The sequence below is a fragment of the Trachymyrmex septentrionalis genome, unplaced genomic scaffold (assembly GCF_001594115.1).
Source record: "Trachymyrmex septentrionalis isolate Tsep2-gDNA-1 unplaced genomic scaffold, Tsep1.0 scaffold31, whole genome shotgun sequence".
Lineage (NCBI taxonomy): Eukaryota > Metazoa > Arthropoda > Insecta > Hymenoptera > Formicidae > Trachymyrmex > Trachymyrmex septentrionalis.
The window spans coordinates 575,774-599,808 of NW_017305474.1; the positions used below are offsets into that span (position 1 = coordinate 575,774).

Consider the following 24,035-nt stretch of genomic DNA (forward strand, 5'->3'; position numbering starts at 1 on the left):
AAAAAGTTATGGACAGTTAAAGTTTCGAGGACAGTCGATTCAGGTAGATACGTTTGAATATAGTAACTTTTTAACTAAGAGTGCAAACGAAGAATCAATTAATTTCTTAATGTGCAAACTAAAATCTATCGATTTATGCCGTTTTGAGTAACTGCGATTTGAACCTATCTACATGAATCAACTGTCCTCGAAATTTTAATTGTTAATAATTTCTAACTAAACGAAAAATCGATTTATTCCGGAATGTACAAACAAAAATCTATCGATTGAGGCTAGTTAAATTTAATTTATTCGTGGTTGGGGGGAATAGTGTGAAATTAGCTACTATATTAAAAATTGTTTTTTCAATAACTTTTTTTTATCAAAAGTGTGTAAACGAAAATTCGAAATGTGTATGAGCTATAGAAAGTTAATTTTTTCAAAAGTTGGAGGCCAACTTCATATGGTTTACAAGATATATTTTAAAAAATTTAACATTGCTTTACACACACACACACACACACATAACTGCAGATTTTTTAATATTTAGATTTTGAATTTAAAGCTCTCACATTAGATGCGAACATTTATATAAAAATTCAGTAGAATTATATTTATAATTTTATATATTACTTTTAATACAAAAAATATTTAAAGAATTAAAATACGTGGCATATAAAATTATAAATAGAAATCTGACATGGATTATACTTGTAAATTGCCTTTAAGGTTTTAAGCTTTAATATTTTAATATTAATATGTCTCTATTGATTATTAAAAACAAAATATTTCTTAAGCTATTAAGCGTATAAGCAATCACGAATTAAAAATAGCTTTTTGAGAAGGACACGATATAAACAATTTTTGAATCTGTAGGATTTATTAATAAATTTCTAATGTTATATTTTTTATTTTTTTCCAGGTGAGTATTCGCCGAAGTTGATGGAAGCGTCTTATCTTTCTTCTACGGTGTCAGGTATTTATAACGGAAAAGTCATTTGCATAATCGAACCTTAATTTACAATACTACATCTAATACCTGCTAAGAATCGAGAATGGAATTCTTGCTGAAAGAAAATGTAACTACATTTAATCTTTGATAAGAAAACAAATTTGTAATCATTAGTGAAAATTATATTTATATCGATTTGCGATTTTAATCCTTTTTACCGCACTATACTATTTGAAAGAGCTTGCTATACTATTTAAAAGAGTTGGCTATACGAGACGCGCGTTATCGCTGTTGCAGGCTACAAGAAGACGCAATTAATTTAAAGAACTTCATTCCAACGAGGTCACTGCTCAGTTCAGCTTCAACTCGCGTTTAACTTGCGTTTTTCCTATTGGCATTTTTTCTACGTCCGTTTTTTTTTCTGTCGCTTTATCTGTCAGCATGAAAGACTTTGCTCATTGTTCGGAGAACACACTTTGAAACTCTCTCACGAAGTTGGAACGATTTCTCGAATGTTCACGTATTCTTCGGAGGATATCTTTTTGATAGCTTCGATCAACATTGTCAGAATTCTTCGAAAACGAACATCATCCTGATTAAATCGAGAAACCCCGAAGCTATCAATCAAATTCATGTCGCGTGATTATTGTCTGTGTTTCGCATAAACGTCGATGTCGTCAAAGTTCGGCAGTGAATCGTTTCCCGGTCATTAATTCGATCACGTCGACCATCGACGCGGGCAACCGTGATTAAATCTAGTTGTAAATTATGTTGATTATTGTGGCTCAAAATGTACGTTAGCATGACACGATCTAATAACATGACACGATCTAATTAATCAGCTACTGTATTTGTGCGCTCTAGTCTTTTGACATTACGAATTAATTTTTTCTTTAAATAAATTACTAGCATTTTCAATTCTGAAATAAATTGCAGAATTTTATAAATTGTATGACATTTTAAAGCTATTATGAAAAATCTTAGTTGAATATTTATTATTTTTTTAGCACGCCGATTGTCGTATGCATGCAATTTGTACATGACTGTAAATTAGATATTCCGAACGACCGACTCCGTTTAATCAATGTTTCGAAACTGGTGGCAGATGCTTAAAATTAGTCGTACATTTGTAAGTACGTTTCGAGCGCATTAATCGCTCTCTTCCCACATCGATCCTCGGTATGCTCCGGTATCGGTTGCCAAGAAGATATATTTCGCTAATAGCTTCCTTCGTTAGTTGGCCGACGTTCTGGGATATCTAGGAACGTGCATTTAGATCGTGGAATCTCCAGTTTCTGGCGAAACTTGGATTTTCACGGTATGTCTCGATTCGAATATTTGCTAAGCTACAGTTAGTTTTTTTGGACGAAAAACAAATTTATAAGTAACTTCTTCTGTAGTGTTTTCACGGCGAAGAAAGTTTGAATATTTTATTTCGTGCGAGGTAATTTATTGAATTCGGTACGCCGTTGTTGATATAGAAAGAAATATATGACTATAGATGTGTGTATACTGAGAGAAAAATGTTTGATATTTGTGACTAGTTATAATTGCACAGTAAAATAATTATCATAACCATTATAATTAGGTCCATTTTTATAGTTATTAATGCTGTAATGTTAGTAATCACTTATTGCTAATGTTAATTACTGCTAAAATATTAGTAATTAATAATAATAATTCTATTTCTTTATTTCTCTAACAGCCTCAACGAAAAGAGGCTTCAGGTAATACGGTAATTTTAAAATAGGATTTGCATCGAAATTATGCATAGCCGAGATGCATTCATTTTTTTTTCAGTGTATGTATTATTTAATCAGTATATCAGAAGACAGTCTCGGTAGTGTCTCAAGTATTATATGTAATTCTGCGTGGATTACAGAAAATACTTGTTTTACAAAGAATTCGTCCTGCGTTTCCCCTTTCCGATTATTCCTCGACACATTGTCTCCTCTCTTCTCCGATAATCTAATTTTATCACCGATTATTTTCGGAACGTTATACGAGACAAAGATTTCAATTAACGTTGCAGTATACATACATTAAACGACTTCAAGACTTTAGCGCGAACTGGCCTCAAAATTTCAAGCCAAGTTTACAAGTTTCGCTTACATCTAAGTTTTCGTAAGCTGTCGACGTGCGTTTCGTACTTGAAATGTGCTTCCCTGGATAGTAAGATCACCCACCGTTGTTTTAATTAAACCCGTTTGGGAAGTATTGGAAATCTCTCAACCGGCGAAATAGACGACGACGATTCGCGTCATTCATTTTGCTCGATACAAGTTGCCCAAATTACTTTGTTGGGAATATAACCAGACATCAATGGAGAAACCTCGTCGATTCACGACGGGTATGGGATGCATCCGCATACACCCGGAAGGCAGACATCAAAGGTTCCATCCAAGAAGTTGTCGATTCACCTGCCATTTTATTCTGGAACTGTCATGCTTTTTTAAACACTTCTCTCGTCTTTCCTAGTGGATCGCGTGATATTCGAACGTGAACTAAGTTTTTGAAATGTTCACCGGAAGTAACTTTTGGCAACGCTTCCTGTAGCCGTAAGATACGCTGCTGCTATTATCATTAATTTTTACATTCTTATATAGGCAACGTAGTTATGCATATTACAATATTGAACGTATAAATTTAACCACGATACAAACGGAGAGAAAACAGCATATCAAATTATTGAACTAATTTTAATCTGACTTGATCATCTCATTAAAAGAGAACAATACTGTTTTCTAGCTCAAAATTGTCAAGCAACCCAATGGAAAGACTACTCTGAAGAAAGAATATTATCCCTTGTTAGTGGCAGATTTAACGGAGGCGCATAACGTGATGTCTCCGTTCGCTATAAATCATCGGAACTCGCATGGATCTCGTTGTATAAGCGGAAACGGCGATTGGTTATCTCACAGCTGGATGCGGTTCCGTTTCGCACGATGCTCGGCAGCAATAATTACGCTCGACGACGTTAATGGGCGATTAATTATTTTCCCTGCACATCTTCGCAAGCTCACGCGCGATCTCCTCTTAGCTGAACTCCTCTTAGCGAATACTCCGATTTGCGAGTAATTAATTAATACGAGACTGTTTACGATCCTTGATGAGAAGCAAAAATGTGCAATATTACGACAGCCGGTTTGCCGGATTCTCAAAGCCTCCGCCTCCTTGTAGTGGCCAAGTCCGTCGTTAAAAGCTACTCCTCGTTAACGAGGTTCTTGCACGCCTCTGGTCCCAACGCCGATAAATCGTGCAATTTAGGACGCTTACGTATGAGCTGTAAATTCGCGTTTATTCGACCATGCTATCAAGCCAAGAGGCTTTCTCCGTTTTCGCGAGAGGAACAGCCATTTGCTCTTTGCGTGGAATTTCATCTAATTCGGGAAATAGCTGTGCAGTCATAAAAAATAGCAATTAAGAAAGACATTAAGAATATATTGGAAATAAAAATATCTCACTATTCAAAATAATTATTTTTTTTAAACTAATTTTAGACAATTTTTAGAAATAATGAGATGGATAAAATGTTTAAATTGATAAGGCATATTTTTGCGTTTTTACGATACGTTCAATGAAGTATCAGATAGACAGATTTATCGTCAGTTAGTCGTTGCCAAATTTTTTGAACTCGATGATTAATAATTGGATGGAACTGTATAATAACAGCGCTACAAATCAATGCCACTTGCAGATTTCCAGCTCGCTGTAATTTTGCCTTTTTTTGTCGACCTCTGGAAGAACTGAGAACGCATCCTAGTCTTATCTAGTGCTACGAGTCTGCAATTACTCTGTGAAAGACGGGATAAACGCAGTCGACGTCACCCTTTATTCTCAGGACCTTAGACGACCTAGAAACATCTTATTTTCCATGCTGAACCATGTCGAGCGCTCAGTCTAGGATTAATAATTATTACAGTGAAAGTAGTAGCATCTATCATCCCAAATATCAAATGAATCGTTTATTTAAAGCGTGATTCTAATCTGGTAATTGAAGAGGGTGTGAAAAAGGCTGAGAACTATAAACCGTAAAATGTCAGGCTAATAAAATAGAAAAAAGTAATACCATTCTGTTTCAATGACATTTGATCATCTTCAACCCGCAAGAAATGTCATCGTAATGCCACAGACTATAATGATATATACTATATGCATAGATTATATATAATATAACAATCAACAATATTAATAATATCGGCTTGGACGTTCGCGTCACATCAATATGGAAGAGGATCCGAGGTTGAATTGTTTTCACGTTGAATATCAATAACTCGAAAGCGTAGGCGATTTTCCCGGAGGAAAATGAGTGGAATGAATTGACGATCGACTTTGGCCATTAATCAGATGGTGCAGACAGCAAACGGCATGGCGTAATGCTCGGCGCAACGGATCGTCGTCGCGTTCGAGATCTGATCGCGGATGCTAATGACCCGACAAATTTTCCGATTGTTCGACGGCAGCCAGTAAAACTCTCGCTCATGTGATAAACGAGCTCGATTGCGATGGATTGAGGTCTGGCGTGAAAAAGTCGACCGGGAGTCGACGTTCGTTCCTGTTGGCATTCTGAGAAATAGCGAAAATAGAATTCTCACGTCTTTGTGATGAACGACCCTTTTGTCAGCAGCATTTTCTGATGATAAATATTAATTTCTAATAAAACAATAGTTTTAAATTATTTATTCTTCTGCTCGTAATGATGATTAATTTCATCGAGTTATTATATAATTTTAAATTAATCGATATATTTTCAAATGTCACACGGTTTTGTTAAAGTATCTAAAAGTTTAGCTAGGTACAGATAATGAAAACAATTTTATTGGACCATTAAAATAATTATATAGGACGTTGAAACTGATTGCTAGAATCAAAACTTTAACAGCATTGCTCATTATATTTCAGCGTCCTACATAATTATTTGATCCAACAAAATTATTCTCAAATCTATATCTAGTTAAATTTTTAGATACTTCAAAAAAATCGTTCTTTCCATGTACTTTCTTAGACACAAAATACAAATCATTTTTAACGTATTTGCTTTATTAGATATTTCCTTTTTCTTACGTAATAATTTATATTTTTATCATTCTCTTTTATATTTTACGATTCCCTGTATTACCAATTATCTAGAGTAGCCTCATTAAAAAACAACTATGTGATTAGTTGAATTCCTGGAAATACACGCAACCGCTAATATATTGGTTGGAGAAAGACCTTCAGCTTTTTATTACTCTTTTAATAGAGTGACCTAATTTGCGCCCCCGTCCTGTTTCGGTCCATCTTGCCTCCGCGATATCGCCGGAAGAAAGAAGTCCCTGCGGCAATGGCTTACCAATTGAAATCCGCCACAAAAGAAGATAAAATGAGATCTTTCCTCTAAAGGAACTGACGGAAGAGGATGCAAGCTATTTTTGTGAGTTAGAATACGAGCGATCGGACCTCATTCAACATTCTTTTCTCTCCTCAAGATTCCTCTAGATAAAAATATCACGATTTTTATCTCCTTCGACCTAACCGCCGCGTAAATGTATAAACGCGATTCGACAGGCTAATCAGGCATCTAGCTCGAAAGAGATTTGACTGATATTGCAAATAGTCTATTCCCATTCAACGAAGATTTCCAACATAAAGGCAAAAAAGTTATTATAATATGTGAATCGAGAATAAAATCATTTCTTTTTTTTTTCAAAGGACGAAAACTTTATTAATTTGTGAGGAAGTTTTGTTAATTTAATATCTCTCTAGTTTATTTGGTCTATTTGGTTAGTCGATACATTTTTTATCATTATTACCTATAACCTTTTCTTCTTTTTTGCATACTGAAAAAATGGTTTGCTGAAATATTTAAAAATTTAACTAGATACAGATCTAAAAATAATTTTGTTGGATCATCTCATTAATTACGTAGAAATTCAAGCATAATGAGCGCTATATTGCAAAAAATTTTGACATTCTAGCCACCAGTTTGAACTTTCTACATAATTATTTTGATGGTCCAATAAAATTATTTTCAGATCTGTATCTAGCTGTAATAAATTTTTAGGTACTTCAGCAGAACTATTCTTTCCGTTCATCATCGCATTATCCTTGCTTTTGGTTTATTTATTTACTTCTCTGAGAGAAATTTCGCTTAATCTCTAAAATTTGTCTACTATGTCTCTAGAGCTTTCAGTTACCGCATGAAGATATGGTTGTTGTTAGCATACTAGCTGCATACTTTTCATACATACGAGGGTTTACCTCCACGACACTTACTGCTGATATACCATCGTGCCCCAGAATATGCGGTAGCCAGGTGCGCCAAAGACCTTTCCTTCATATCCGGAACTTTATTTTTCCCACCTACACCTCTTGCCGAAACTTTCGGCTCGTTTAAAGAAATGTTCCGAGCGATATTACCACGCACGTGGCGTACGATGACAGAAAGTGGTTTTTCCTTCGCACTAGAATACGAAGTATATATATCTCGTCCCCTCTAAATGTCATTCCGGAATTGGATTCGGCCAGACGGCCAAAGAACACGTGCCTGCGTAACGTAGGAATCGATATTTATTCATTCCGACGTTTAGAAGTAGAAAGGATAAAGTATACTTAAGTAAACTCTGCTACAGTATTCTCTATACTTACTAAAGTAACGACAAATCAAAAAGCAGTAAAATAACGCAGTGGAAAAGAATAAAGTAAGGATTCTTTCTGCCTTAGATACATTTTGCATTTAGATCTTCTCAAGAACGCAGTTATGTTTGCGAAAATATAATCACACACACACACACACACACACACACACTTTTGCATCTATTTTAAAGAATATATAATGTATAGAGGAGAGAATGAGAAAATTGGAACACCTAAGGAAAAATTAAATAAAACCGATGATTATCAATTAATATAAGTCTTTATTTTAAAAAATGTTTGTTATATTTTTGGCTTTAAATTAAAATAATAATTCGTATATTATCAATATAAACTATAATTTTTTTAAACAAAAATAAAACTCTTTTCGTTCGGAAAACCCGCCGTCACGTAGGGCAATGCCAAATCGGTTTTATTTGTTTTTAAATTAATAATATATAAATCTTAATTAATTGTAGTTAAAAATCGATATCCTTTAAATAAAATCTTCTATAATTAATAAATAATAAACGGTTATATTTAACTTTTTTCTTAGATATTTGCAATTCCTCCATTCTCTTTTACATCATCGAGAATATGTATGATATTTATTTTAAATACAATGTATTTAAAATAAATATCATACATAGTCTCGATGATGTAATGTAGATTACAATGTAGCACTAAATGCATATTAAATTATCATTGAATCCAAGAAATGTAAGAAAAGAGAGATTACTTCTCTTATAGAAATTATCACTGCTATAATAATACATTGTATTGATTTGCCTTTATCTCGTGTTCACAATTCCCCCACTCTTTCCTACGCTAAGATGCACACTCATATGGGTCGAATATACGCTCTGTAAAGTATGGAAAGCGACACTTGGAACAATCTTAATCTTAAACTCTTAATTAAATTTCCTGCATGAAGTTGCTCTCAGATTTTTCGTGTCGATGAACACAAAACGGTAATCGCTCCCTCGCTTTGAAATTCTCGCGGCCATTCTCGGTGTTTTATATTTTCCGACATGACGAATGTATATACGACGGCCGATTTCCTGCATCGTCGAACAGCAGCGCGAAATAGGAAATGGAAACGAGCGCCGAGGTTTGAATTGTCGGCTCGGATAAGCCTGCCTTTGTTTGCCCCGATACGCACATATTTTTTCACGTTTTTCTCTTTTAGTTTTACGACTCGCAACGCCGCTTTATATCCGCATGTGAAATCATTCTCGGTGTAATAGATATTGTATAGGCACTTGAATGAGCTTTCGCCTTTGCCTGCACCGAACGTATTATTTATCGATTACGTATTTCGAGAGATAGCGCCTATCTCTCGCAGTTTCAAATTTCTATAAAGTGTCTATTGAATTTTAAGCAACTGTTGGATTTTTTTATACATAGTACATGCCTATGCATCTGGGTTCATACAGTAATTTGGTAACCATTCAGTCGACCCACACCCATGTAGGAAATGGCACACGTAATTTCGTGAGGTGGTTCCACGGATGCAAATGAATCCACATCAAACGCCCAAGCGAGTGTTCTGAATCGAATCAACTGTGTCTCTCCGCATGCGGGACGTCGACGCTGTACGTCAGCAGACGGTCAGAAAATTAAGGCGATTCAGTGCAATTGATATCTGACATCGTAATTGCAGACATCAGCTAGCACAAATTAATTTGTCATGTCAATTATTGTGGAGGCGTCTTTGTTACCTTGGAAGATAGAATATTCCTTATCAGAGAATATGTCATTATCCGTTTAGTGATCGTCTTGGCCTTTCGAGCAAATTTAATTTCCGGAATGCAATCACGCATTTACATCATTTAAACGAATAAGTAATAAAAACAAAATTTATTTAATTATATATATATATATACACATATATATAACTAAATAAAATTATATATATATATATATGTATAACTAAATAAAATTTGTTTATTTATGTATGCAACTAAAGAAAAAAATGTATACATGTATATATAACTTTTGTGTTTTATATTACTTGGAATTATCCGTTTATCTCACTTTTATGCAAAAATTGTCATTTATGTCGCGAACTTTACTTAACTACACGTGGATTAAAATGATTAAAACTTTAGTACACTGACATTATTTTATTCAGGACACGCTAACGTCTAGGTCTTCGATTATTACGAAGCACACGCAATACAATATTTCCTTCTATTCTTCATTCGCCTGCTTTCGGTTGATTCCCGACGGGACGTATTTTATTAAGGAAAGTAATGTTTTCTTTTTTTTTATTTAATCTTTAAATTACATAGAAAGCCCGATGTTTTAGATTCCGATAAATAAATCGTATGTACATACATATTCTGATGATATACTCACGTATAAATACTTTATTGCAGTGTTTCAAATCATGATGCGATGCGCAAAGTACTCACCATGATTAAACTCAAATAATATACACAAATTAGCAGAGTTCTACCAACATTTCTTTGTTTTATCTGCAGCCTTGTATTTTGTGCTTTTAGTATTTGCATATTTTTCTTTTTTACTGTGAAATGGATTTTTTCAACTTTATTCCGTATAAACGTTTACTAGGAAAGAGATTAAATAATATTATAACGTTTAATTTTACGCATTTCATGTTTTTGAAATGTCAGATAATCTCGAGATTGAAAGCGAAAGGTTTGAACTTAGCGTTTCCATTTCCGCGAAATTGACAATAAGTCGATGAAATTACTGCATGGAGTCACAGTCAAGTGGAAATCAAATATGCGCGAGAAAATAAATTAGCACGAACAATGAAAAAAGGAACGATACAGACATTGCCTGGAAATCGGCGCTGAAAATTGCGCCTCGGCGTAACTCGACGCGTCTGACCATGTGGATCATTTATCACTGTAGACATTTGTGTCTGACATTTTCAGCATGGATAAATGTCAGTTTGCCCGATGTGCTGTCTTTTTAGATTCGGCGTTGCATTCGAAACTTCGAAGTCGTTATGAGTTAAACGATTCGTCAAAAGAGAAAGACGGTAATATGAATTAAATACCTAATTATACAATGCGATAGTGAAACGAATACAATCTTAACATTCATTTCAAGAAACTCTTATGAAATTTTAATATGCGGAAGAAAGTAGTACAATTTAAATACGAATTTCCACTTGAAAGCAAACCGCAGTGAAATTTCAGTCTAAAGCAGGTCGGAAGCAGACGGATTTTTTCTCATCAGTATATAAGAAAGATTGCGAGGGCGTATAGCTTCTTTTCTTGTTTTTCTTAGAGATAACCCCATACCCTTTTACGATTGCATTTATCACGACACAACAGTGCTGCAGTGGCGGACATATACATATATTACAGATAAAATATTTGCGACATTCACGCCAAATAATAGATGTGTCTCTTCGTCATACTCGCGATGTTATAACGAGTAACGATCTGATTAAACGATCATATAATCGAGGAAGAATAGTCCGCGTTTATGTTCATCGCCGCCGTAAACGCGAATCGTTGCGCAAACATCCATTTCTTTGAAATTGCCGTAATGAAAAGTTATTCGAGTAATACCGTTCAATGCAAAATTCCTATCCTGTAAGCTTGATGACATTCCAAAACATTTACTTCACAGTTTTAGTAGTAAACCATCTCTTTTTCACTCTATTTCATTTAACGATTTCACGAAAACGTCAAAATTTCCTTGACATTTTAAGAAAATTTAATATGCTTTTCTGCGAATTGTATTATTTTAGGCAAGACGATTGTTGCAGTATTAACATTGCCAGAGGGTGTGGTTTGCGAGTGATTAAGGTTTTGGTTTTTCGAGAACTTATTTTCTCCCCGCAGATCTAATAGGTTGCCTTATTCTTCTGCTAGACTACCCAGCCGTTAAATTAATATATTGCTTGATAGCCCATCGCCCCCTTCTCATTCATCACTGTTCTCCCTTTCTTCCTCATGGCAACTTCGTTCTTTTAAGGCTTACTGTTGCTTTGACGAGGAAGGAGAACGATTGATGTTGGGCTTCCTCATTGGCTTCTTACAAATACATCGCAACCTTCTTCCCTATTTAGAAACAATGCACTTTACTCTCATGGAAATGAGATTTCCTGTGATAAGGATTACTTTAAATAAAAATTGTTCACCGATCGGAAATACCAATATTAACATAACGAAGCTATTACTTTTATCGAAATAAATTTTAACGCGTTTTAATAAACTTTAATTTTTATGTATGAAAACGTAACGTAATTGCATATACTTTTGATTCGTTTGGATTAAGTATTACAAAATTTAATTTACCTGAGATAGCATAGTCGATAAAAACTTGAACTATATTTCTTGCAAATGTAAAATTTTTTATTTTTATTTTGATAATCTGATCCTGAAAGTTTATTGGGACATGAATAAAATACGCGTTTATCTTACACCCTTATATTCGTGAAAAGTGTATACCAGAATATCGCAATTAACGACTTAATTAGTCGATCGACTATTTAATTGTTACAGGAAGGACGATGGTTCTTTATTGTCCGATCAAGATACGCGTTGCTCTCTCAAGGATTGCGCTGCAGCAATTTAAGCGCCTTTTCAAAGTACGGTAGAACGTCGTGTCATTGGTGCACTTTGAAGAGCGAACACCTGCTATTTCTTCGTCGGCATCTAATAGCAATTAACTTTCTTGAACATTCCATAAACCGGCCAATACAAATTCATTACGTTGTCTCAATACACGATATCTCTGATTAAATTGATGTGATATTGTTGCTACTTTGAAGAAAAAAGTAAAAGGATATTACACTTAATTACGCTACTTAAATTTAATCTTATCGAAACGCTCTATCAATAAAATTATGAATCTTGTCAAATAAGATCGATCATAATGCTCGTAACATCGTGAAAATTCTGACATTATTTTACACGCGTGATTATAAAATCTAAATAATATTATACTAGGGCTATTTTGAATTTACGTTTGTTTAGAGTTGTTTGATATTTATGTAGACGGAAACGACGATTTTGCTAAAATACCTAAAATTTAGCTAAACACAAATCTGAAAATAATTTTGTTGTATCATCAAAATAGTTGGGACAGTGTTAAGGAAAAATAAACGAGAAATGTTCAAATGTAAAGAGGATTACATTCAATCACAAGGGGGACCTTGATGCTTAATAACATTTTTATGTTAGTTATGTAAGACGGTCAACTGTAGCCTAGAATATCAAAACTTTTTGCAGCATTGATCATTTACACATATGCTTCTACGTTATTATTTTGATAGCTAACAAAATTATTTTCAAATCTGTAGCTAAATTTTTAGATACTTTACCAAAATTATTCTTTCCGTATACAAGGCGTAATTTAACAAAAATTCTTTCGCCAATTTTTTATGGATTATAGATCGAATAATACATCGGATGCTACTTCATTCATAAATTGCCGAACATTAAAACCAGCCTGAAAGCTTTCGATGCAGATTTGCATTTTCGCGTTAATCAATCATTTGGCGCGCGCGCGTGTATGTGGGGGGGGGAGTGTATGCGTGTGTGCATGTGTATAGGTACACATGACGTAATTCCGAATCACCGACGATCGTCGTACTAAATGCGTTAGCGTGTATTTGCCAACTAGTTAAACGGCTGCTGATATTTGCTCCTGGGACCTTGAAGTGCATTCGAGTGTATGCAACACGACGAGATAATCATCGGTTCTTGTTAATGACCTACAAATGAATCCGACAATTATATCACTCGGGTCTCAGGAAGGGAGGCGAAAAATTAATTTGTGTCATAAACCGACATTCTCTTGCTCTCGTAAATATATTAACACAATACTCGGTCCTCGTCAGAGATTTATGCAAATCGGTTCTATTGCCTGTATGTAAATTTCTTACGTAACGTAAGAAACCGAGTTTCCTGATCACTGTTCACGTAACTCGGCTTGGTTAAAAATAAAAATTTTTTCGCGTGCTTTACGTATATCCGCGTATAGCTTCTTCTCTGCGTACAAATCGAAAAAAACTATCTAACTGTACAGAAAAGAACTTTTAAAACTAATGAAATTTATTCTATCCAAAAGGATTTAAGTCTTCTGCTTTACATCTTCTAAATTTTTTCACACATACCGTTCCATTAGTTTTTCAACATTAGTTTGCATAAGAATGCCTGAAAATTTATGACTGCTGGCGCACTTTTTCTCCTATGTAGCGATGTAGAGAGAGTGTGCAACTTGCGAGACACGATAAGAATTGTTGCACATCCAAAAAAGTACCTCCGGGCAAACTGAGTTCCCCATCCGGGAATACAAAAGGACTCCATTTAAAAATTGAGGTGCTGTGAATTCCGGGCTCAAATTCATGATATCACTAACTTTCACATGCTCAGAAATTTTGAATTTAAAAAAATATATTTTTTCGGACAACAAATAGAGAAAACAATTAATTTATCACATAAATATGCAACAATGAATCTTTTGTATAAAAAAAAACAAACTAAATTATATATCTTCACATAAATTATATATCATCAATCTCTTTTATGAATTTAAAAATAATATTGAAAGCTATTTTAATATTAAATAATAATTAAAATTTTAGGAAAAACATTCCGGAAATTTAAAGAAGTTTTTTTGTATGCTATCATTTTTTGAAGTCGAATAAAATTCTTAAACCTTCGTCAACTGAAAACATAGTTTCTTGCCATAAGTGTTTTTACACAGATTATCGTTGCACAGCCAGACGTAGTCAGGTAGCGTATAGTTTATTTGTGATTCTTGTGTCGACAACTGACAAATCGCGAGATTATGTTGTTCAACTTAGCCGATTGTCATATAGATGCAGGAACTTGCGTACTCACATTTATTCCCGTGAGGTCGCTTCCTTTTATCCCGCTTTGTATTCCCGCTGTAGTTTCAAGTGTGTCTAAATTTGCCCAAGACTTCATTCGTACTCTCAGTGACGCAGTAAACGCGATTTCGATTCATTCGCCTCGCTCCAACATCGAGTTAATCCCTCGGGAAAACAGCATTGAGAGAAACGTAAATGTTAGAAAACTTCGACCGAGACTCTAAAAATCTTTCTAACACTGATGTTCTTCACTTGCATTCGCACGTAAAATATTTTATGAGATTTAATAAAATAACTTATTTAATATTCACTTTAGATACAATCTTTAAAATAAATCTCATACATTATTGCTCCACTCTTTTTTTAAATGCTTTGTTCAATTTTTTATCGATTTATTAAAAATCGAGATTGAAAGAGCTCGCACTAATTATTATATGAAAAATTGGGTAAAATGAGTTAGTAGTCACACATACATATATGTAGGTATATAATACAGCTTATAACGTGATGGATAAAAAATGTCATAGATATAAGGCTTAATAAATGGACAGTTTTTGAACTATAAATTTGTAAAATTTATTAAGAAAGTTATTGGTATATCAAAGGTGTGTTCACATTGAACACAAGTTTTACATCTTTGATGTATCATATCTCAAAAATTATATCCATCATAAAAGCATTGTATCTATGACATTATTAAAGCATTGTATAATATTTGTGACATTTTTTATTCCCATAAGCGTAGTGGAAAGAACTCAGATGTGCTCGTTCTTGAGGTGAATTTTGTATGATTCTGCACAGATTCCAAATGTCATTTAAATATTTGCATCGCGGCAATTTTGAAATGGCAGCTCGAGAGACCAAAATGAGTACTTAGATTTTAAAGGTTCTCCACCACCCTCGCCGATCGATTTTATCGGAGATCTTTTTTTCTTTATAAATATACTCACTCGTAAAAAACTGAACTACTATAAATTATAGTGATCCATTTTTGCGGGTAAGTATTTATATATTTGTTCTACATTTATATTTTTATTTCTAATTATTTTACCTTATATTTCGCTAATCATTTCGTATCAAAGGAGAGCGGATAAAAGTCGACGATTTTTGCTCCTAATTGGAAAGTGAAATATGTACGTTTTTTTATAGTTTTTGGATTGCAGAATCATATAAAGCAGTTTTCCATCTGCGAAGTTACATCTGCAACGTCGCTACGATGATTCTAATAAAAGAAATATTGTATATAACATCCAAATTAAAATAGAATAGAAAAATCAATCAATATTAAAAAAAAATATTTATTAAAGTTCTCTTGAAAATAATTATATAATTGAATTTTTCAATTCACTATTTAGTCAGACATTCATAAAAATAATTATACATTTTTTAAAAAAGATCTTAAAAATATATACATTTATAAAATTTCAAAATAATTTTTGAAATAATCTTTTTTCTCTAATTATCATTTTTAAATTATTGTAAAATAAAACGATTTGAGAACAAAAAAAAAAGACATTGATTTTACATAAGCAAAAAATGATATTTACCGCAAGGTTGTTTTGCCAGTACCCGATGTCTCTTCCAAGCCTCTTCCTCCTCTTAGAATTAAGTTGATATTCTCTAGTCTTTCGCGCGACACTGCGGTATTTTACATTTACAAAACTCAAAATAGAATTTCCATTTTGGTCGGTGGAATTAACACCACACGTCGACGATTATATGCATGCGAAACACTCGATGAATGCCGTACAAGGATTAAGTTTCACATGAAAGAAGACGAAATCGATCGTGTCGAGTCCACCTTTAGTTTACGCAAAAAATCATGTTTAATTGATTCAAGCATACGCCCCAACTACTAGTTCTAGTGAGACACAAGTGATGCAGTACCACGAGTGATTCGAAGAAGCTGGCAGATGTGACGAGCGCTTCTAATAAGAGAAAAGTTGATATCCATTGCCGAGTCTAACAATCTAGACAATCTAGGAAATAGAATCCAGCCCCTCGTCACGAGCAAAAAATTAATCAGCTTAGCTCTGACCAAATCAGATTAAAGACATTGAGACGTTAGTAAATAAAGACCGAGAAATGAGCGCTCTGACCAGAGTAATACAACTCCTTTTTGGGTGTCCCAGAAACGAATCCGAATCAATCGATCGCTTCTTATCACTAAGGGCCGAACCGTTTGCCGATAGACATAGCGTGTCCTCAATTAACAGCAACAGTAATTGCTAAACTGCACCATTGCGGAGTGCGTGACATGCGGTCGGCATTACCTCATGCCCGGAGCACTTGGCGTGAAAGTTACAGCCATGATGAACCATGGTGAACATTTTATGCAGCAACGTCTCAATAAGAGTTCCTTACTATACAAATATCAAAGATATTATACCATCGTCGAACAATCGTCTACAATTCTATCGAATGGGTTTTGTGAAAAGTTCATTAGTCTGATAATTTCAATAGCACTCTCGAACCAAACACGCGACGAACCGACTGCGATTTGTTCGCTTTCAATTAAATCGACGACGGTAGCTTTCCCATTGTTGGATTTTTTACATGAAGAGAACGATTTTATTCAAATATCTAAAAATTTTAGCTAGATATATAATTCAGCCAGAGCTAAAAATTTTTAGATACTTAAAAAAAATCGTTCTTTTTTTGTTTATCCTTGGGGTACTGAGCCTTCCCACTACGCCGTGAGAGGACAGATATCATCTAGAAAAATGTAATATATTCTGAAATAATTATCTGAATTATCTATATTACTATACTCGAGTTACTATACGAGTAATCGGTTAACTTTTAAAAATGAGTATCATACACACGTCAATTCGTCACCACTGCGAAATAAATACAGAGCAGATAGAAGAGTTGAATTTTTTATTGTGATATCTGCAAGATATGATTAGAATCAATCGAATGGGCTGAGATTAAAAAAAAAAGAAAAGTTTCTTTTATTATCGACAAATAATTTCAAATTACGCTCCATTTTTTATACGGATCGTATCACGAAAGATGCTCGAAAACGAAAAATTAATTAAATTATTAACTACACGCAAAGTGCGTAGTTAATAATGTTGCAAATATTCCAATTGTGTTAATTGTGTTAAATAAGCGATTATTAGTTTGTAATAACTTTATATTACGAAATCCGTGCAATACTTTTAATAAAAGATTGACGCATTACGACCTTCTGTTACTTTTGAATTGTTTAATTCTATCATTCACATTTTATTCCTCATTCTTAATCCGGGAAAAGTAATAGATAAATATTCTAAAGTAATGCAAAAATATTTTTGTATTCACTTTCTAATATAATTAACAGTAATGTAAATACTATAACTGACTGTACCTTTCAAAAAGTCAACGTAAGACTTTATATGAACCGAAAAACACATTAGAGAGCATTGTTAAGCGAGCCGGATTTTCTTTTCACAGTGAGATTCCATTCTGACAAATCGCGGTGACGCCTTCCTAAGTATATCTCCGGCATCTTTAAATCACAAAAGATTCACTTCGGCTTTTCGTCCCGTGTCTCGTGTTTCCTTTCGCGATGCGTGTTGTATCGGAGATTTTATCTCGACGTTCATCGGCGTCTTACCCTCTCCGTTCTCATTATCTGTAGACAGCGACGTCTTAATAGCGCGAATTTAGCGAGAATTTGGAGAGCTGTCCTCGTAAGAGCGACTATCGATGGTAAACTCTGACGACGTGCGATAAAATGCTTTCTCCTCGCCATAAACGTCTCGCGTTATCATCGTTAGCGTCCTCATCCGTCGTTCCGCGTCATTATCCACCGCCCGATACTTTAAAGTACAGCACACCTGCTGTAGGAAGCGAGATTCAGCGTCGACTCAGATTATTCTCTTCCTACTCTCTCTTTCTCTCTCTCTCTCTCTCTCTCTCTCTCTCTCTCTCTCTCTCTATGCTCTCACTTAAAATCTTATCTTGCGGTTGAAATTAGAGCCTAAGTACTCTTTTCCGTCGTTTCTTATGCAGGAGGTAATTTAGTTTTTTTTTTAATTGTCGATAAATCGTTGCTGTATTAAGCTAAAAATAATAATACGTCTCTTTTGCTACATTAATTTCAAAAAATTATTCTTTATTATTAGCACGTTTTTAAGAAGTTTAAAAATTAAAATCTGGCGATTTTAATGTTTGAGGTAAAAAGAAATAATGAAGTGTAATTTTATCTATCAAATCTCTAAGTGAATTAGGTGCGCTGGAGATACTATATATGCTTCATTCGGAGAACATGGGCCTGCATATCGAATCTTTTCACTAGCGCGTCCAAGTTCCACCCAATTTAGCCGGTGAATGTCTCCACGTAATGGAAGGAAAGACCCTCTCTGCGAAATGTCGAAGTTCAACTACCGCATCTACCCTATACATGTTGTGCACCAGATACGCATCTCCTTGTCATTGCGCCTAGCTCTTACCTATATGCATTGCATGATTCGATACTACATTGGCATATAATGCAATTTCTGTATGGTGCGTGTGGATGTCTCGTTTCATTCACTGTCGATATCTCGGTTTTATGCGATTAAAAACGATAAACTTCTCTTTAATAATAGACGTATTTCTGGGATCTTTTATAATACTCGTATTTGCTCAACTTTCACATAATACCTAATTTTGAATATTGAGGTATTGCGAAACTAATTGCAAACTTATGAATTATTCTAAATCATAATTTAATTGGTTATAGCAAAATTAAATCAACTAACAATCTATAATTCATATGTACATTATAATACAATAAAATGTACGTCGTACGAAATTATAAATAGAATTCTATCTTGAATTCTGACGTAAATTATAGAATGTCGAAAGTGCGCTTAATTAATAATCCTAAACTAAATTCAGATGATGAATTTAGATAATATATTCCAAAATAGTAACTTTAATTAAATTCCCTGCTCTCTGCCTTCCATGACACCAGTTTCACTGCAAGGAATTGATACGGCTACTAAAATACTAATACCGGCACGACGCAAGGTGCTCGAAGCATTCGAACCCGTATGTCGCCAGACGACGACCGCTTTTAATTAAATTTTTATTCACTGCCATAACACGCTCGCATATTCAATAACTAACTTCGGTACAGTGGAGTGAATTGTTTTATGTGGAACAATTTATTTTGCAGCTGGAGCCGCTCCTGAGGAAACTAACCAAAGGTCCAGTTCTGCACACAATCGCCACTCTCTCACGAAGGGTAAGTTCTACGAACACAACTGACTGCATTTAAGGCATTTTCGTTTGTTGTAATAGAATACTATAGTTTATCGCGCCGAAAGGATCGCCATTATATTTCACATTATATTTCAAAATAAACAATTAAATGATTTGCTATTTTTAGCAACAAACATAAATAAAAGCTCTAATTTAATCAATTCGTAATTTCCTAAATTTCCGTATAAAATTATGTTAAAGAAATACCTTTGTTATGAAAATGATATAATGCGGTGTTTTTTTTTTGTGCTTTAAAATTTAATTTAATTTTTTCTCTTTTTTTTCTTGTCTATCTTATAATGTAATCTGACTGATTTTCGAAACTCTAAAGCGCCGGCTTGAAAACTTTTTATTGCCTCGTAGCAAGTGTGATGTTCGATGTGATATTTCTCACGATGACTTTTTGACATTTACACGGCGGATTTGAACGCGGTGCACTTTTTAATATCGCACTTCGTACCTCCCGACATTTCCGTGATGCTTGAAAGCACAGCTTGATCATTTATTTGTAATATAAATAGTGACACAAACGTATGTACGTGCAAATATATATATATATATACAGATCAGTTTTCATTAGAGAAGCTTGAAAGACATTTGACATTTTGAGCATGTACTTTCAAAACGCAAAGAACCAACCGAATTGCTCAAAGTGTTCACTTATAATTAGATTTTCTACATGTCTGTCAGTATAAACGCTACAGTTAAGATAAATTATGCTAATTTGAATAGTAATAATATCAAATAATCTACTTCATGAAATTCCTCAATTCGTTCATTTAAAAAATGACTAAAATTGTTTTGCAAAATTACACGAGAATAATCAGAATTTGCCAAATATTTTGCGTACATGGACAGAATGATTTTGTATGTCGAAATATTTAAAAAAATTCGCTAAATACAGATTCGTAAATAATTTTTTTGGTCTATCAAAATAATTATGTAGAGCACTCAATCTGGTTGTCTAAATTTTTTACAGTATTGTTCATCGTGCTTGAGTTTCTTACATTAAATGTAATGATTCAGTTAAATTAATTTTAATATTATTTTCTAGCTAAATTTTTAGATACTTCGACCAAATCGTTCTTTCTGTGTAAATTCAAAATCTTCGTCGAATTCTCGTAAGAATGTAGGTTGCTGCATCACCGAGATATTCCACTGTCGATAACGATATTAATCTCGCGCGGGAAACCACGTAACTGCTTTCCAATCTGTGGTAGAATTGAGAGTACTATCGAGTCGTGATGAATCCGAAGTACGATCTCTGAGTCGTGGTAGATAACAAATGCAATTCTCCTAGTTCAACCTGCGAAACGGTTAAGAGGATTTAATAACGCTTCAAATGCAATTCGCGCTTTTGTGGGAGGCGGCACTGTTGCATTAGTTTAATCAATTGTGAAAAGCGCTTATGAAATTGTTAATAAATCCTTCATGTGGCCGGAAAAATCACGCGCGTGGTAATGCATAAAAATTTAATTCGAAACAAGGGACACGATGCGTAATTTATTATATGATTGTATAATTAAACACATCTAAGCATCTGGTATAATTAAATACCTAACAAGGTCCATGTTGAATGTGTGTGCGTACGTGTAACTCGCACCAGATAATTTATTACAATACGTACAACATATTAATTTATACTTAACTATGTGCAGTTCAAAGTTTAATGGAAAGTTTAATTCGTCTCTTATTTTAATAACGGATTTTATGAGAATAAAACAAAAGAAGAAAGTAGGAAAATATTATCTGGGGGACATTCATGTGTATGTCTTTCTCCGAGTTACTTTCTCTAGTTTACTTAAAAATTAATGAAGCACTTGTACAATATTTAAAGTACCTTTGTTTAACTTGAAAGACAAAGAGAATTATCGAGGCTTTAAATTCGAAATATAAATATCGTCCGTACTCAAGAAGCACGTTCGCTCGTTAAATTAAACACTAGCATGCTAGGGCGTACGTGAGAAATGAGAACAATTTCAATCGTTATCCATGGCCTTTTTATTAAAAATTTACCTACATAAAATTACTCTACGCGCACATCGAAAAAAATATATTTTTCTAAAAATTTATTTCATTTTCAAAAAATATATTTTAATAAGTGTAGTACAATAAACACAATTTATTTTGCATAAATTAGAAATTTAAAACATAGTATATATTAAATATCAGAGTATAAATTAAATATCAACAACAAATCATAAAAAATGAATAACTTAAAATAAAAATTTTTCTAACATTTGTTCTTTTATATCGATTTATCCATCTGCAAGTAAGAGATGGTGATTTATCTTTACAATGATATATTCCTTCTCAGATATAATTTATATATGAATATCTATAGGCGTCACTCGACGCGGTAATTATCGCTTCAGCAAATGTGAAAAACACGATCGTCGATAAGAACACCTCGTTACTTGCGGCAACACCTCATAGATCATTCGCATGACTTCGACTAGCGCATATCTATTCGCATTCTACATCGCCACTCGAGCAAGGTCGGAGATAGAACAGTCAAGTGAATGAATGGCAGATTCGAGAGGAAAAGCCGAGGAGGTGGAAAGAAGTAAAGGGAGAGAATTAGGAAGACAACCTCCACAAAAGCGACGGATTCCATCAAGAGATGGAAGCGACGGATTCCATTGTTTTCCGACCCACTTCCAAGCGAAGGGAGATTAACAGAGCTATGTGTATCCACTGGCGGATTTTCCAGCGTTTGAGCTTCCAAGACGACAAAGGTTATGACTGCATGATAGATAAACCACCGGTTCGAATGAGCGCATTCCTCCGGGCGACAGGCTGCGACGGCTCATTGTATCCCATTTGTTAAATTGTGTCGGTTACCGCATTGTATCTATCCTTGCATTTCAAAATTACGGATATGTGGCTGTAAATATTTTCGTCAGATCGGGATTTTAATGAATCATCTGCTTAAAATACTGCATATTATATACACACTGAAAGAAAAGATTGGTTGCTGCAACAATTTAGATAGTAAAAGATGGAATAGCATTTTTATATGGTTGCAGCAACCATATAAAAATGCTATGCTATATTTTATTATCTAAATTATTGCAGCAATTAATCTTTTTTTTTTTTCAATACGGAAAGAACAATTTTGCTGAAGTATCTGAAAATTTAAATATATACAGGTCTGAAAATGATTTTGTTAGACCATATATCAAAATAATTATGTAGAACGCTCAAACATAATGAGCAATGCTACAAAAAGATTTTTTTACAATCAGCAAATATTTTAACTTGAGCGACTTACATAATTATTTTAATGGTCTAACAAAATTATTCTCAAATCTACATCTATAACTAGACTTTTAGATATCTATTTTATTACAAAACTATTCTTACCGTGTGGACAGCGGTTTATTGTAATAAGAGACTTTTTTTGTGATTCATCAAAAAGCAGTATTTATACGATCTTGTTAAATCAAAATCTAACAATTTCATAAGATAAATTTCTTCATTGTATGAATTTCTAATTTTTTTATATTTCGGAAATTTACGCGTATTTTATATAAAATGTTTATACAAAATACTTTAACGCTTCTTCGCATTCCGTTTCTAAGCATTTCGATTTCTCATTTAACTCCAATTCCTCGCACGTTGTATTAAATCTTATTAAAGAAATCTGTACAAGGAAATCTTATCACATGCCGCATATTCACCAGACTGTGCTCCTTCCGGATTATTACTTATTTCGATCGATGCAGCACAATCTTGCTGACCAGCACTTCAAAACATATGATGAAATAAAAAAGTAGCTCGATGAATGGGTTGCTTCGAAGGACGAACACTTTTTTATCGCAAAATGCACTTATTGTCAAAAAAGTGGGAAACAGTTATAGTTAGTGGTGAAAAATATTTTGAATAAAATATATAATAATTTAACATCTCCCTAAAATAAACGTGTTTTTTTGACAAAAAATTCTTCAAAACTAACCGGAACACCTAATATTTAACGCGATCGCATTGTTCTTCATGCTCTGTTCCATTCCATTCGTCAAAGACGGGTAAATTAATGGCGATATCGTGTGGAGGACAGCTTTCAGAGAGAGGATGGATCGAGACGCATTGTGCGTTTCGATCCGAATAACCAGGGAAATTAATAGCTCTAGAGATTGCGTGCAATATCAAACAGTGCATTTTGCATCTACGTCCTCGAAAATAATGTTCTAACGAATATTTTTACCTTCGCTCTTTAGAAGTTTCTTGTTTTTCATAGTCGAACAAGAAAAATCTTTTTGATTACGATAATGGACGAAAGAGAAGATATCTGGCACGCGCCTTGTAGAAAATTGTTTTTCTTCTCACTTTTTTATCTGTAAAAATTACATGTTATGCCCGCAGTATTCTGTATTATGTTAACATTGTTTATCCAATTGTAAAATGTTGATTCTTAATTAAATATGAGAA

At 33.9% G+C, this 24,035-nt stretch overlaps 1 protein-coding gene across 18 annotated transcripts in view; it reads left to right on the forward strand.

The window, feature by feature from the left end:
* LOC108749678 (MAP7 domain-containing protein 1-like) overlaps nucleotides 1–24,035 on the forward strand; it is a 178,610-nt gene that overhangs the window by 136,031 nt on the left and 18,544 nt on the right. For 16 of the 18 annotated variants that reach the window (XM_018488539.1, XM_018488540.1, XM_018488544.1 and 13 more), the window contains one exon: nucleotides 19,519–19,587. In XM_018488539.1, coding sequence (XP_018344041.1) covers nucleotides 19,519–19,587 — 69 coding nt within the window. Of the gene's footprint in view, nucleotides 1–901; nucleotides 956–6,303; nucleotides 6,345–19,518; nucleotides 19,588–24,035 lie in introns of those variants that run through there. The other 2 variants (XM_018488538.1, XM_018488543.1) reach the window with 2 other exon arrangements.